General features: G+C 35.3%; 1 protein-coding gene across 1 annotated transcript in view; it reads right to left on the bottom strand.

Moving 5' to 3' along the window:
* The window catches only part of MAN1A1 (mannosidase alpha class 1A member 1), a 148,430-nt gene that overhangs the window by 5,444 nt on the left and 126,649 nt on the right, over nt 1–16,337 (bottom strand). Inside the window, exons 9-10 of the mRNA XM_067293796.1 lie at nt 6,220–6,439; nt 5,252–5,424 (exon numbers count right to left, since the gene is read on the bottom strand). Of these exons, the coding sequence (XP_067149897.1) occupies nt 5,252–5,424; nt 6,220–6,439 (393 nt within the window). The remainder of the gene's footprint in view (nt 1–5,251; nt 5,425–6,219; nt 6,440–16,337) is intronic.

Genomic DNA, 16,337 nt, shown 5'->3' with positions numbered 1-16,337 from the left:
GATAAATTAAAAAAAATGAATGAACACATACCAGTTTTCAGAGAGGAACACATCTGGATGTGATATTTTAACTTATTTAGTTTTCCTCTTCTTAGTAGGGTACCCTCTCTATCACAGGCTTGTCTACACACCTCAGAGATCCTGTTACATTCATCTTCCTTGGTCATATTTTATTGCTTAAAAATTACCTTGATAGAGTTAAATGCCACTATAAAGTCCAAAGATTCTTAATACCATACATCTTTGCCTTTAAAAGAGGTAATGATATTGGAAAAGTGATAGCATTTAGCTTTTCAATTAAGAAGTCTCCCACCTTTGCCAATAGTAGTGTGTTGGTCTATTTAGGCCTTAAACACCTTTCTCTCAAAAAGCAAGTGCCCAATTTGTGAAAATTCAACCCTTATGAAAGTCAGCTCTCAATTTGCTGTATAGGTTGTTCAGTTTCCCTTCCTAATTATTTTGTCTTTCAGTGCGAAACCTCTGGGCTGTGACTGAGTTTCTTCTGCAGAAGGTCCTATTTTTTTCCTTTCTGAAAAAGCTTTGTCTATGTACACAGAAGTAGACAGAAAGGTAATATCTGGCTAGACTTAATGCAATAGGTTTTAGATGTGAGAATAAGAGTGTTTTTTCTTTAACTAATTTCCAGATTCTGTATTCAATTAAAAACTTGTAATACAAATGATGATTGATTTCTATTTTACAATAACAAAGAGCGCACACACTGCCAAAGACTCAGGTACACGGACCTTCTCACAAATATCATTTCTGTTCTGCTCACAGAAATCTTATTATATATGACCAGCTAATTTTGAAGGAGAAAACAGATTGATGAAGGGAGTATACAGAAGGGCAAAAATAAGTAGAATACGTATCTGGTGATAGCATAGTAGAAGACATACACAGTTATACATTTTAATATACTTTGCTGTTTTTCTATATTTATATTAGAAAGATGTTTGCATTAGAAAAGTGGTATCTATATATGAGTCTAACTTCTTTAAAGGAGACTGCTACCCAATACTTTATTTGAATGTTAGTTCTCTTATCGCTGCTCTTTGTTTAAAAAATATTCATTCATCTTTAAATACTCTTCATTTTTCTTATTCTGTTTTATAATAAGTATCTGATATGATGCAATATATTAAAGGAAGCAAGAGTATCTAAGATGATTATATTCAAAACACAACTCATTATTCAAAAACAAATCCAGGAAGTGATCTTTAGCCCTAAATTATTCCTCACAATGAAAACAACAGTAAGCATTCTGGATTCCTGCATTTACTCAGGACCACACTGCTCTGTGACATGCTGCTTGCTGTGCAGATAGGTATTAGAACAATAACTTTCAGGCAGAAATAACTGGAGCTGTATCAAAACCCCAACAAAGAGATGAGAGGCTCTACTCCCATGAGACAACTAGTTCCTCCTCTTCTGAAGTTTTTACAAATATCACTGAAGTGATTACAGGATGTATAGCCTTTATTTAGAGAAAGATGTTGTGTTTCAAGCCACATATGGTAAAAAACTATGAAAAGGCAGAAGACAAACAAAGAGGCAGAACAAGATTTTTTTTTTTTTTGAGAGAGAGACAGGAATAAAATAATGATTACTGAGGTATCTTTCACCTTCACCTCCTCTAAAAGATGTTGAAGATCTGTGTCTTGCTGTGAGTATATATCCTATGCTTCCTCATTTTTGCTAGAGTTCCTGTAGCTACTGGCAGATATTTAGCTTGCATGTCAGGCTCTCCATAGTTTTTGCTGGAGAGTAAGCTGCCTATTGTATATTTAAAAGGAACTTTTCTCCAAGAGACATCCTTTTTAAAATATAACAGGCCTATTTGTCTTTTCTTGTGTGTCTTTAGCTTCTCTAATTTTTCAGGACACTTTTAATGAGTGACAAATATACTTAAGGTTAAACAAGTAATTTCCCCTGGCCGGTACTCCTTTCCTCTCATCTACTTCAACCTGCGATGAATTCAAAATGCTGAATCTGTGTCTAGATTTTCAATGTCAAACACAAGATTATGTTTTCCAAGGCACAGCAGAAGTAGAACTTGAACTTGAAGGATAAGGCTTTTATTCAAGGAAACATCTGCATTCTAGTCAGGGTGAGGAAAAATAAAAGCAAATTGCTTTGGGGTTTACGTGCTCTAACATGTAGTTAGAGCCTTCTTTATGAGGATCACTGGAGTTCATTCTAGAGAGATAGACTAGAAGCACCTGAAAAGACTGCTATGTTTTAAACTAAGAAGTTAATTTGCACCATGTAAGCTACTCAGTGGCATCTACCTGGTGCAAACGTGAAGCACCTTGACCCCTCAGAGCTATCTTGCACTTATTAAAGGAACATTCATGTGTGGTATTAGCGGACTATAAAGGCTGTTGGGTATCACCCTCCTTTAATTGGCAACAATGTCTTTTTGTCTCCATACCTTCAATCTCAGAATATGGTAATTTTCACACTTGGAGTCGGGGGGTGGTGGTTGGGAAGAAACAATAAACCACGATTTAAATTAGTAGTTTTCTGAAAATGAGGGTGACTAAGATCAGTTATGCTAGTGATGGAACACATCAAATGGAGTGAAAACTGGCTGATCACAAAGGAAAAAAAAACAGTGCTAAGACTTCAAAATATGTGCCACATTTATAATGCAGAAAGGGAGACTTTCATGAGCTGAGCTGATAAAATCTTTCTGACTCAGTTACAGTGGATATTGATGTCGGTCATAACTGCATTTTCTCCAGCTACTGAAGTGCAGCACAATCTTGGAATTGAGCTAAAGCAGCAAAGCAAGTTTCCAAAGGAAAAATTTAGAGGAAAGAGCACCTAAAGAACAACTTTTTCAGACAAAGGCAATCAGTCTGATTGTTTCCGCTTTATTCTTGTTTCAGTCTCTGCTTCCTCTTCATGAAACTGGTGTTGGTAATTAAACCCCCCCTATTTAGAGGTCAGAGATTTCCCCAGTAACACTGGGATGAGGTCGTGTCTTCTCTGGTACAAGAATAAGGAGGACGAGAGAGCAGAATTTATGAAGTGGTCTTGACATGCTGGAACAAATAATACAGTATCATGTGGAACTGTACAGGCTACAGAAGACATCAGGGATGTCTTCTAAGAGCAAAAAAGAAAAAAAAGAAAAAATATTTGAAGCCTACAACTGACTCTATAACATCTGTGAATTTGCAGGGTTTGTTTTTGTGAAACACTCAGCTGCAGATTAGGACGGGGAAGATGGGAATGCACAGAATGGGGCCAGCTGCATCTCCCACACATGGGCTCTAATCCATTACATTAGAGCCAAACTAGAGTAACTACAAGAATGTTAAACAAGCAACACATGGAGAGTGCTAAGAAGATAAATGAGTGTATGAATGTGAATTAAGTACAAACAAACTGAACCAAAAGAGTAAAGAATAATAACAAGAAAAACATTCAATTGTTTATAACACTGTTATCAGTGTGGGCAGCAAGAATGAAGCAGGAAAACATCTCCTAGAGAAGAAACGTACTATAGCTGGCATTACTGAAGCCTGGTGGGATGACTTGCATAAACAGAGATTTTAAACATTCCAATTATAATCTGCCTGGGAAGATTTCAATAGTAAAACATGTGCCTATGCATGGTGTCAGCAAATAAGAAACTAAGGGAATAGCACTCTAAATCGGAGGGTTTTTTTTTTTTAATTGTTTTAGAATCATTAGCTCAGAACCATGTGGTTTCAGGGCAGATAAAGCCAATACCCAAGGCAAGTAAGATGTCCTAAATAACTACAGTCTACCTAGCTGAATATGGAATACTGAATACTGCTGACAATATTTAAACAATGAAGAGTTAAAGAGTAGAAGTATAGTTAATGCCTTTTTTTTAATAGAAAAGCAGATTTTACTATAAATGTTATTCTTCAAGGGTATCTGATTACCAAACTTACAATGTTCTTTATGTCCAACATTCAACTCAGTATCTCGTACTGTGATTATTGAATACAATTACATATTTTTGTTGTTGTTGATGAGGGAACCAGGTAACTGGCAGATGTCACGCAGTCAGAACTATGAACTCTTAACCCAGTAACAGCTTTCTAGTAAGGTTTCTCAGGGATCAGTAACTGTGTGACAGTCTTCTGCAACTAGTGGACAAGGACCACTCAAAAAAAAAAAAAGTATAATACATGCTCCTAGAAACAAGAGGTGTTGGTCAAACCAAAAAACAGGAATTTTTTTAAAATCCTGGAAAGCAACAACTCTGTAAAAGAGTGAAAGGTCACTTTAAACCAGCAGAAAATAAGGCCACAAAATAAAACCAGTTATGAAATACTGCACAGAGTTCTGTTTTCAGTTTTTTTGTGTTTTTGTTAAGGACGAGAACTCCCCCAAAATGCTCTGCAGCTTCCTGGATCTTACAGTAAGAGCTCAGTCTGCTTAGAAATTCCAAAGGAAGAATGAAAGGTAGATAAAACAGCAACGTGAGAAGAAAATGAGGCTGTGTGAACTCTGGGAGTGTAATAAGAATCCATGCCGAGAGGATGAAACAAGGTAAATCCAAAGCCTCTCAGCTCTAACAATAAGAGCAATTAACCACTGAAATAAGAGAACCGATGGATTTTGCATGCCAGTGTTTTAGTCTAGGGTAGTTGTCCTCTTGGAAGACTCATGTTAGACAAACACAAATTGTTAGATTCAACACAGCTAGTTGAAACTCACAGGCTGGTGGGATACAGAAATTCAAAGCCAGATGAGATTGGTAGCATTATTGGAGTTCAATCCAGATGCCCTAGGCTTTTTAAAAGTGACTTATTCTCAAAATGTTAGGTGCTACCTAGTCACTTAATCTTGGCCCTAATCACAGTAATTAAAATCGCTTTATTGCAATTATTGTTGAGAATATGCTTCATAAAACTTATTTCTGTGTCCAAGGCTCAAATTTGACGCATGTTTGCACCTTCTGTTCACATGTAGCAATACTCAGTATCTTGAGCAGTACATCCAAATGTGACCCTGATCTGAGAAGTATTTAACAAGGAGAAATCACAAGGCGTTTTTCTAAAATACAGTATCAGCAAGACTTGATTTAGTCAAAATGATCTTATTTAATCTATTTAGTAAATGAATCTCTGGATATTTAAAGATGATCTTACTGATTTAAAACAAATATTTATGGTCCAACTGCTAAACAACATCCAGGTATTGTTCAGTAGCTCACTTAGCAAGATATTAGGACTTAATAAGAAAACAATTCTCAAAACATTACCTCTACAGCTTCCCATCCCCACTGCCTGTACTTTGGGTCATGAGTGAGCCTCCACATGTACATGTAGGTCTCTATGACTTCTGGCCGGAGGATGTAGTATTTTTCATTCTGCCTTGTAGCAATGGCCTCAACACCACCATCAAATCTGAAGGCTTCTGGTCCCAGCTTCATGCCTACTCAACATAAAAATAAAGGCAAAAATACAGGCATTAAAAAAAGTTTTAAATGTCTAACCTTCCAAATCAAGTGTCCTTTCATGTGACACCAGCCATGTTATCCAAAAGGTATGTAATTTTTGAAAGGTACTGCTGCATCTCCTGCTTTAATGTTTTGGAAATAATTCACAATGGAAAAGAGCTATTCTTCATCAATGCCTCAGACTGCAGTTCCAGTTTGAATAGTGATGCTAACATTTGCATTCTCAAAGACTTCATATAACAAGCAACATATTAAATTTTGCTTAAAAGATGAGGATATTTACTTTTCTATATCAAACTTGAAAATACACTCTGGGACCTGAAATGCTGCCAGGGTTGTTTTCTTGAGAAGATGAAAGAATCCAAAGAAATTTCCTGCACAGAGTTCCACTTTGTGCAATTCTATTGTTTGCAGCATTGCACCAACAGAACTGAGAATAAAATACTTTTTTTGTGTGGGTAAAACGTGGTTAATAGGTATAGTGATGCATAAATGAACAGAATCCCTCTCTTATTTGTATTAGGCTATATAGAAGTTGACAAAGTGAAATGTTAATTGCTGCAATGAGTAGATATGATTCCAGTACAAAGAAAATATTTGTTAACAGAGCAATCATTCTTAAAGTTACTCGTGGAGCAAACAGTATTTTAAAAAAAAGGATGAAGAGTTTTCAGCATAATAAAACTTTCATTGACCATTATGCAAAAAATACTGATAGCTGCCTTTACAAAGCAGAATTATGAAACTAATCTCCGTAATACAGTACTTACTTGTACGATCATAGGATTCATGACAAGTCCTAGCAATTTCAGCACCAAGCTCAATGTGATGGCCTGTCTTGTCATTAGGTGCTCCATCTGCTCCTAGAGCAAACATGCCTCCAGCAAAACAAGTCAGATGTCCCATCTTGTGTTCAAGCAGTCCACCCTTCCACTCAGCGATGTAGGTCAGCCCCCCGCTTGATTTCCGAATGAGGTGGGTCTCGATGGCCTGCAGAAATACATGGTTTCACACCAAAGGTACCATTTGGTAGAGCATGAAGGACAAAGATGAAAATCAGAGCAGTCTGAAAACTGTCTTACAGGCTGGCTGGCTTGTTTCTCTCAGTATTGGCTTTGCTTATGAAGCAAAATGGGTAATATGAGCTAACATAACCTCACAGAAAGTACAGGCAAACCAACACAGATTAACATACATCAGTAATGATGATTAGTTCTGCTGCAACTCATTGCAACTCACCCATACACCTTGTAAAAATATTGAAAAGACCTAAAAAAAGAAAATCCATTAAAAAATTCTTTTATTCCTTTCCCTCTCTACTTTGAGCAATTTCAGGTAAGGGAGATGCACTTTTAATAGTGATGCTGCATTCAGCTTCCATATTTTCCATTTATTTTAATTCTTACTTAAAAGATTTGGTTATTGATATAATTTAATGTCAGTCATATGTGAACATACTTCATATTCAAAAGATCTGACAGCGTACTGAACACTGTTAGGCCTCTGAGTCTATATGGCATTCCCAAAAAAGTCCAGTGAGTTTTCCCCCCAGAAGAATACCTCCAAAATTATCAATCAAAAGTAGAGCCTCTTCAAGATTTCTGGAAAAAACTAAGCAGAGTAAAAATATATAGATCTCCTAGTCAGAAAGTTATAAGTGGGTGCAGCAAGGTATGGTCACTGATGATTACAAAATTCAGGAAAACAACCATACCTTATGAGAGGAACAGAGTTCAAACAATGAATATGATGCAGAGGAGCACATTAACTAGAAACCCACACAGAAAGTAAGCTATTACTCTTGAAAGGGTATTGGAGAGGAGATGAACAATGCTACTACGCACTCAGTTATCCACCAGTGTTCTGGTTTATTCTATTGGGATCATGAGATCCAGAACCATTAGTGAACATGCATTATGCATGAGGAAAAAAAAAAAAATCAGTACAGAGAACTATTAACAGATAAGCCAAAATTAAAAAAAAAGTGTTAGAAAGTATTGATGATAGTTATTTGTTCCCATTTAAACATCTGTAAAGGTTGTTTTAGAAGCATGAAAAATCCTCTGTAAACTAGAAGCAGCAGCAGCAGAATTCTACAAGTTTTACTCATTAGGTAGTTTTTTGGTGACAAGAACATCACCTTGAAAAAGACTTACACTTCCATTAATATTAGTGCACAGCATTTAGTAAGGATGTTTTTGTGCCTGCCTCCAGAACCTATTATTGGCTCAGAAAGCTCCTTGGGCCCTTTGTTTCCTTCCTGATCAAATGGTTTTAGCACTGGGTACCAACCAAAAAGCATACCTAAATTGTAAAGCAGCAATAAATAATGAAAATACCTGTACTTCAAACTGTACTTTAAATAAATCCCACATAATTTATCCTATAAAAATAGGAATTAAACATGAAGGGGGAAAGGGTGGGGAAAAAAACAAACAGTTTCTTAAAGCATCCAAACCACAGACCCCACTGTGGGAAATGAAAGAATTACAGAGGCTGAGTAGATGTCAAGCAAATCTGGGGGTTGCGTATTCCAAGTTAATCATAAAAAGCTTTTCTGTCATGTTGGGAATCTAATAGTGGAATATCTGAAAAATGTTTTTAAAAATAATGCTGCTTATAACATGTTTTTTCAGTTACCCATTTGGGTATAAAATATTTGAATTTATAGTTAAAGAAATGACAGATCCAGGTTCAAAGAACCTGCTGTAAAATGTCCTGCTGCACAAGCATATGAAATTTATCAGAAGATAGAAATAATTGAAAAACTTTCAGAATATTTCAGACTGCTTTTTGTATTCTTATAAAACTGCTTTTAGATTATAATAGGATGCCTTATTGTTCAAAATACACAATCATTTAGTGGGAAATAGCTTTCAGACTATTCAGGCATTGTGAAAAATGAGCTACCTAAAACCAAGTTCAGAAAGCAAAAACTTTTAATTTCATCATTTTTGGTATTCCCATCTAACCAAATAAAAAATTCTGGTAATAGTTGGTAACTCCACACGTCACTTAGCTGTTGTGTTGGAATTTATTTAAAAATAAGTAAAAATAGATTATGACTAAATTAAAGTATATAGCAAAATTTTTTTCAGTAAAGAGTTAATGAAAGACAGAATGAAGTTTTACTGTACCTGTCAGAAATAACAGTGAACCTGCACCATTAGAACTATAGTAGGTGGACAAGATTTGATTGCTGAAGCTGACTTCTAGTATGAAAATGGATTTTGAGATACCAATAAACCTTTCACAATTTTTTTCTCTTCTGGCTCAAGATTAAATTTCAAGCTGAAAAAAAAGATTACTTCTACTTGGGAAGTTTTAAGTTTAATCTAACTAACCGATGTTAAGAAACGAAGAAAAATTGATGTTAATTGATGTTAACAATTGCACAAAGTAAAAATATATGTTTCTAAATTAATTTTTCATATTTAGTAAAGAAAAATATCTTGGTTTTATAAATAGGCCTTATTAAGAACTAGTGCATGAGTCTATTTAAAGTTATTTTTATTATATAAGCATTTGATGTGTTATGGACTCTCAAACTGCCATGTCATACTTTGTACAATCACAGGTCTGAGTGCTAGATGAGTGGATATATCTGTACCTATGTATAAACATAAAATTACATATAAATCTACTGGAAATTCACAGAAATTGCTATTCAAATTCTTAATATTTTGACTGGATCTAATATAATGGTCTGTGCTTCTGTGAGCAGCATATCAAAATATTTTTCAGTGAGAATTTCACAAAGGTTGTAAGTACCATCAGATTGGCCTGTACTTTCTGAATAACATTTATTTTTTTAAATAAGCTTGATCAGGCCTAAATCATTAGCTGGAATATATGGGCAATTGTTTTAAGAATAAAAAGATTACAGAGTTGAAAAAATAGCAGGATGAGGAAGAAATACTACCAGTTTAATTGAAGATATATATAGGAGACTCTGAACTGGAACAGTAGTATAAAAGATAGAGCTGCAATCCCATATTGAAATGCTAATTGCTATCTGCAGTGCTGTGGAAACAGTTGTGGCAGGGATACTACCAGAAAGTATACTAAAGATACTAAAACAAACATCTTATAAAAGTAGACTGGAGAGTACAGTGATAAAGATCCACTCAAATGAAAAGTTCCACTTGGTAGAATTAATTTTGAATGTCATACTTAGAATCAATTTACTTTTATTTTGATATAATTATCTACAGATCTAAAAAAAGGGATTTTTTTTTTTTTTAACTGCTGCTCTATTACAACTCAATCCCTACCTAGGAATAATTCCTTTTAAGCTTCATGACTTGCAGATCAGGTAGGTGTCATATTTGTCACTATAGAGATTATTACTTCATTTTACCATAATGAAATATTCTCAATATAAGCCAATATATAACATCTACAAACAATCAAAAAAGCTAGAAGCAAGTGGTCTTCAATTAGCTGAAAATACGTTATTGATGGATAATTGTTTGGAACTGGTACAGTTTTCCTTTTAAATAAATGGATTTTTTTTTTTACTGTCTTCTAGAATATATTTCTGCAATGCAATTAGTAATTTCTTTCTATGAAGGTAATGCAAAGAGACTGTGCAACATGAAAGGTTGCAAAGAAAAAGTAGCTGCAATGTATGCTCCCAAAGGGAGTAATAGCAAACACTACCTGTGAGTGACTGAAGGAAAAATGAAATGAAAGAAAAAGACAGCTGAATTTAGGCTGTAGTGGAACAAAAAAAGGAGAGGAAGGAAAGGAGACTAAAGGGAAATGAATGCTATTTGCCAGATCTATTTTAAGAAATAAATTTACTGTATGTAAAGCTAACACAGCACACAGTTTGGAGTGGTACTTGCAAGCTCTTATAGCTTGACTAACTTTTATAGATGAAACAATTCCTTGCAAATTTTTTGTACTTTCATGTGCAATAGAACAGGGCTCTGTTTACAGTTCTCACTGCCCAAAATGCAATAAAACCTTTGATTAGATTACCTTTTTTTCATCTTGTGGAAAATTATTCCTTCTACAGAAAAACTGTAATAACGCCTGAACACTCATTAGAAACAATAAGAGCTCCCTTTGCATTTTGAATTCTGATTCAAGTGCACCTTGCATTACTTCTGGCGTCTTCTCAGTTCATATGTTAAAAAATTTGCCCTTGGCTATCTGTGATGCAGCAAGAACTGCACTGAATTAAAAAATTTGAATTTTCCAAGGTTACAGCATTCCAAATTGCACGTGCGTGCAATCTCCATTAACTGACAGCAAAAAAGCAGAATGGTCCAATTTTTCCCAAACTGATTTTCTGCCCCTTCTGCTCTTTTTTTAAGGTAACATATTCTGTGTTCGCTGTTTAGCATTCTGCTTCTGAGTCTTTACATTACATTGCCAGCCCTTATATTTGGAAAATTAAGCAGAACTGGTCCCTCTCAATAAATACCAATTTCCTCAGTGTATTTCCTCATTCCTTTGGTACCTGCCCTGGGGTCACCAGCAGAATCTGTATTTCAGGGAGTTGGGACCCTCTTATGCTACTGGGTCAGGTCCTCTCAACCTCCAGGGCTTGCGAGGGACAAAAAACCAGCTTAAACACTGTCTTCACTGCTTGCCTTCCTCAATCCCTGACTTGACTGTGATGGGAAAAGTCCTTCCTTAACGCTTTCAGTTGTTTAGGACACTAAACTGGATTACTTAGAGAGAAGCCATAGAGGGTACAGCCACTGAGGTCATCTGAGAGTCCAAATGAGGAGTAAAAACCTGATCAACAAGCTTCTTTTTAATACAGAGTATTGTCTTGGTGGATTATGCTGACAGGTAATAAAAATATTAACAAAGACCCCTTAGACAGTTCAGAAGCAGGCTTCACATTAAAAATGTTCTGCACCTCAGAAAGTCGTTAAATTTGAAACAAACATGCACCATAAAAAAATTAACTTTGCTAAAAGGGCAGGGATAACAATAAATTACAAACCTCAACATGCAGTGTACAACTGCAGTTCTACTTCCTCTAGTGCTTATGCATTTTAACTCTCCTTATACAATAACTGTTTAATTATGATTAATGAATTTCAATGATTACTTTTATTTTAAGAACAAAAATCAGGCATTTTATTTCCACCCTTCAAGACCTCACTGTAGCTGGAGATAAAACTGTCTTGCAAGTCATAATTACACACTTCTGTTCCTTAATTTGAAACTTTAAAAATCTGATCCCAGCTCTAAGTCTCCAGGGTTTATAATGTTTGTTTTGGGGATAATTACAGTACTGCATGTTTCTTTACAATGAAGCACAATAAATTATCTCAGTGCACACTTCTGATATATTTTTCTTTCTACAAGAATCTTCTTCATGAAAAGTATTTTGACAATTTAAAGCAACAGTGAACATGACAGAGATATCTACCATGTGATATTTCCAATGATTCAAAGATGTAAAATGTTAGTTGCTTACTTTTTTTTAATATTCATGGATTGCACCAATACATTTTTATTGCTTTGAATCAGCACAAACCAGACAGATCAGGATTACTGTGGTTTTGCAGACTGTGGGGTTTATAAGCGAATGGCTTGCTATCTTGACTTGGAGTTTCTTCCCTCATGTTTTCTCTGTTGAGTTGATCTAATGCCACAGATGCATTTCTTTAGCCATCTTCATAATTCATCAAATTTATCCTTTGCCCAAAATTCCAGTAAGTTTATTATGAAAAGTGTAAAATTTTCATTGGTCCATTATTACAGCCATTTTATAGATGGCAGAAAAACGTTCACAGACTTTTTTTTTTTTAACTTAATTACTAGTTGATTGTGTTTTCTTGGATATTTTCATACATGTTTTAAATATGTATTACAAGACCCATGCATCATGCAAAATCATATTGTTAGAATAACTACAATGCAGTAATTGAAATAGGCAGCTCAAGCTTTTGTAAAAATGTATTTAAATATTTCTGACAAAGAAAAGTGTTATCTTCTCATCCTGAGATACTAACTGCTTACTGAACTTGGCTTTTCTAAGATCAAAACAGAAATTTGAACATGGAAGGTCTCTTACGTTTGTTTAAGCACAAAATATATAAGAAACATTTTGAAAGCTGTTAGGCACTTACTGCTTCTGGACTGATGACATATATATATATATATATATATGATGACTATACAGACAAGCTTACATGTGAAATGAAGTAAGAATGCTTATAATGGAAATATCTAAGTTTTTAAAACAGAAATGTTGGCAAGCCTTTAACTACCACAACACCTACCCCTCCATTCATTAAAAAGATCATTAAGTTCTAGAGGAAAGCTGATAAAAGCTGTCTGAAAAATCTGCTTGTGTTTTTTTTGCTGTATAGATCTTACTGGTACCCGTGAGAACACTAAATGCTCTTGCACTAAATATACTAAGTGCTGTCTGCTACCAGAAGGCTAAGTTTATCCATATTCTTAAAACAGTGTTAAAGGAATAGCATGAATCAAATGGTTACTTAGACAAGTCACTGTCAAAAAAGTTACATTATGTAATTCACAAATGTTCTAGAAGAAGTATATATTGATCCTGACAAGCTTTTTGCAGCATTAGCCTTTGTGAAGGAAGGGGAAATCGCGCAGTAAGTAAGGCTGCTCAGACAGGCAGGACGTTCCAGCGACAACAGCAAAGCCACAAGCAAAAAGGAGACAGTTTTTCTTGTGGGACTTTTCTTGTTAGTGTCCTCCTTAAAGTGTTCAGGCAACTTTACAGCGTGCTGCTTCTAATCACGATCCACAGACATGCAAATTTTTTATTAAGTACTTTCTATAGCCCAAAACATAGAGACTGTGTAGTTATGAATAAATCATTATGGACATAAAAATCTGCAGAAGTCTTGAGACTTTCTGTACGCAATGGTAGAGACCCTCAAACCTCTTCCTTTAGTTCTGATAATAGGGGAAGTATATCTAAGAGGACAAAAGGGGATGACAAGTCTGGATGTTGTTCTGGTCTGTTAAGGGTAATGAATCTTGTGTTTCTACATAATACAGCTAATTCTATCTCCATGCACAGAACACTGCTGCAGTAGTGTGATAAATATTTTAAACTCAACAGCTGATGAAATGTGTAAATAAGCTGTGTGTTTACTCATTCTTACACATCTAAGGTATAGACATTCACACTATACACATTTTTGGGGGGTAATGTTGGGTCTACAGCACCATTTCCTTCTAAAGATCAGCTCCTATTGCACCACACTACTTGCTAATGCAGACTTATCCTATCATGTATTTTTCAGGATGCTACGAAGTGCTGAAGTACTCAGTGTTCAATTCATTAATATACTACTGGCTTTACACAATATGACAAACTAATCTAATTGAGTTGTTGCAGTTCTGTCATTGTTCGCATTAGTTACGTAGTTTTTAAGATCACTATAATCGCAAAGCAAACCATTTTAAACAACTTAATGGGAACTGCAATCAACACGGACCAGCCACCAGACTGTCACCACAGTTAAATATACCCTTATGAAACTCTGGAGATAAAAAGGGCGTATCTGCCAATATCATGTTTTCATTTTACTAACAACACGTTGTTCTCTCCCTCATTTCAATGAGAAAGGACTCTGCAAAGATTCATTTTATATATCAGAAAGGCTGAAATATCTACAGCTCTGAAAAATATTCACTGACAGTTGAATATTCCTTAAAAAGAACCACACCCAGCTTCCCACAGCCAAGTACAAACTAAGTATATCAAGGCTAGTCTCAGATGGTAGCAATGTGCAAAAAAAAATTTAAATAAAAGAGACCCTATGCATTTTTTATGTGAATACTCAAAATTCTGATGCAAAACAAGATGGCTTTTTATTTCTTTAATGCCCACAAAATTTTGCTACATTCCTTAATCATGTAACCCAGTCTAGCAGTAGACTTTTGGCAGTGCTGTTGAGATCTGGTGGAGAACAGCCGTGCTAATGCTTCACACCACCTTTTTTTTTTTTTGGTATTTATTTCCATTGTTTCTACCTCCATGTCATAGGTGGTCTGGAGATTACTGCTCTCAGGTGACCATGTTCTGAGCAATTGTTACCAGGTAAGAAAAATTAAGAAAAATCTAGATGACTAAAAATAAACTACCATTTTGCTAAGGTAAACTGCAGAAAGGCAACTGCTTTACCTCTCTGCTACCACTGGTTGGCAGAACTGAACAAAGGTGATCAGGAACTGCTGGTCAGGGAGTCTCTCCTTTTCTGCCAAGTTCCTCTGGGGTGAGTTACTGCTCTCCTTTAGAGCTTTTAGATATGCCACTTCTCTAGTAATACACTGAGGAAGGGATGGAGACAGTGTCAGAGAGAGAGAAGAAATGTTTAAGATCAAGAAAGTTTGCAGCAATGGCCATGAATATGTGCAATATGAAAATTAGGAAAAAATAACTAACCATCAGAGCATCAAGAGTGTGGGACAACCTATCAACAGAAGTAGTGGAAAAATCACCCTGCAACTTTTAAAATGAGGGCAGACTCAAGAGGGGAGGATTTGATGTGGTTGCTTCTGACACTGCTCTTGCTAGACTAGATTTAAGTGAACCCAAAAGGTCCATTTTTGGTCTAAATTATCATATTCTCTTACTAAAGCTGAACTACTGAATTGTCCCTCAGAGATCATCTGTGTTAACCAAAACCAGTAGAATCATTCTTGCACATGATGCTTGCAAAGACTGAGAATTTATCCTATAACCAATTACATTCTCAAAACAGGTAACATGACAAAACTGAATACATGCGTGAATGTGTGTTCTGTAACTAAATGTTGCATGCTATCCATTTAAACAAGTTTAAGAAGATCAGGTATTCTTACTTCCTGAATTATGGGAAACAAAGGACATTATATAAAATGCTGCATTGCTTTTCAAAAGAGAGAAAAGAACTTATGTTAGAAATACATTCACTTGTCTCTGTGCAAATTCTGGAGTTTATGAATCTCTCTGATTGCTTTATAAATACATTAAGATTCAAAACAAGAATATCTGTCCCTTCTCCCATTAGAAATAAATTCTTCAGCATCAGCCAAATATATGCCTTATTCATGACAAACAGAAAAAGTTTTTAAATATAGCTTGACATCTTAATTATTGCTTTTAACTTAAGCCATAAAACAATCTACAAATGTTACAAAAATTCTAATAATTTTTTGTTTTTAACATGAGTTACTGAACAGAGTAAGAAATATTCCTGAAGCTTTAAATATTTCTAAATAAACTTCAGCTTTTTACAGTGAAGCGTAACTCACCATACATTTTCATTTGTGGTTTCTGGACAGCAAAAGATATTGAATTAGGCATCAAATCTTTACATCTCAATTTTAGAATGTTGTGGGTATATACTGGACAGAATGGATAGGAATAATCATGCTATTCCCTTTGGCATAGTCTTAGATTCTGAAGAAAGCATCAGGGGAAATTTATCTAAGAAAATATGAAGCAGACTCAGAATGCCTCAAATGTGTAGGCTGTAGTCATAAAGAATGACTGCGCCTTGTGTAGACACTTAAATTGGCTTTAATTTAGATAAGTAAGGGATCAATAGCAATAAAGCCAAAATCAGCATGGATTTCAAAACAGGCTAGTAACTTTGGTGAAGAGCTCAGCATCTCAGTTGGGCCCAAACAGTCTGCAATGAATGCCATGATACTGCAACTTCCCTGCTGTTTTTAATCTGAACTAGCTATATTACAACATCAAGCTATACCTCCATGTGCACTTTCGACTTCGGTACAGATGTACATTGGTATAGAAAATGGAGAACATGAATGAACACCACTACTTAGGACACCCTGGAAGTCACACTCAACCAGCAACATGGTGAAGCCTAGCACATACTGATCATCTGATCCTGTCAAACACTGATATTCTGGACAGACATGA

Source organism: Apteryx mantelli, chromosome 3, assembly GCF_036417845.1.
Source record: "Apteryx mantelli isolate bAptMan1 chromosome 3, bAptMan1.hap1, whole genome shotgun sequence".
NCBI lineage: Eukaryota > Metazoa > Chordata > Aves > Apterygiformes > Apterygidae > Apteryx > Apteryx mantelli.
Note: the sequence above shows the minus strand (reverse complement) of the source record. Positions and strands in the feature narration are given on the sequence as shown.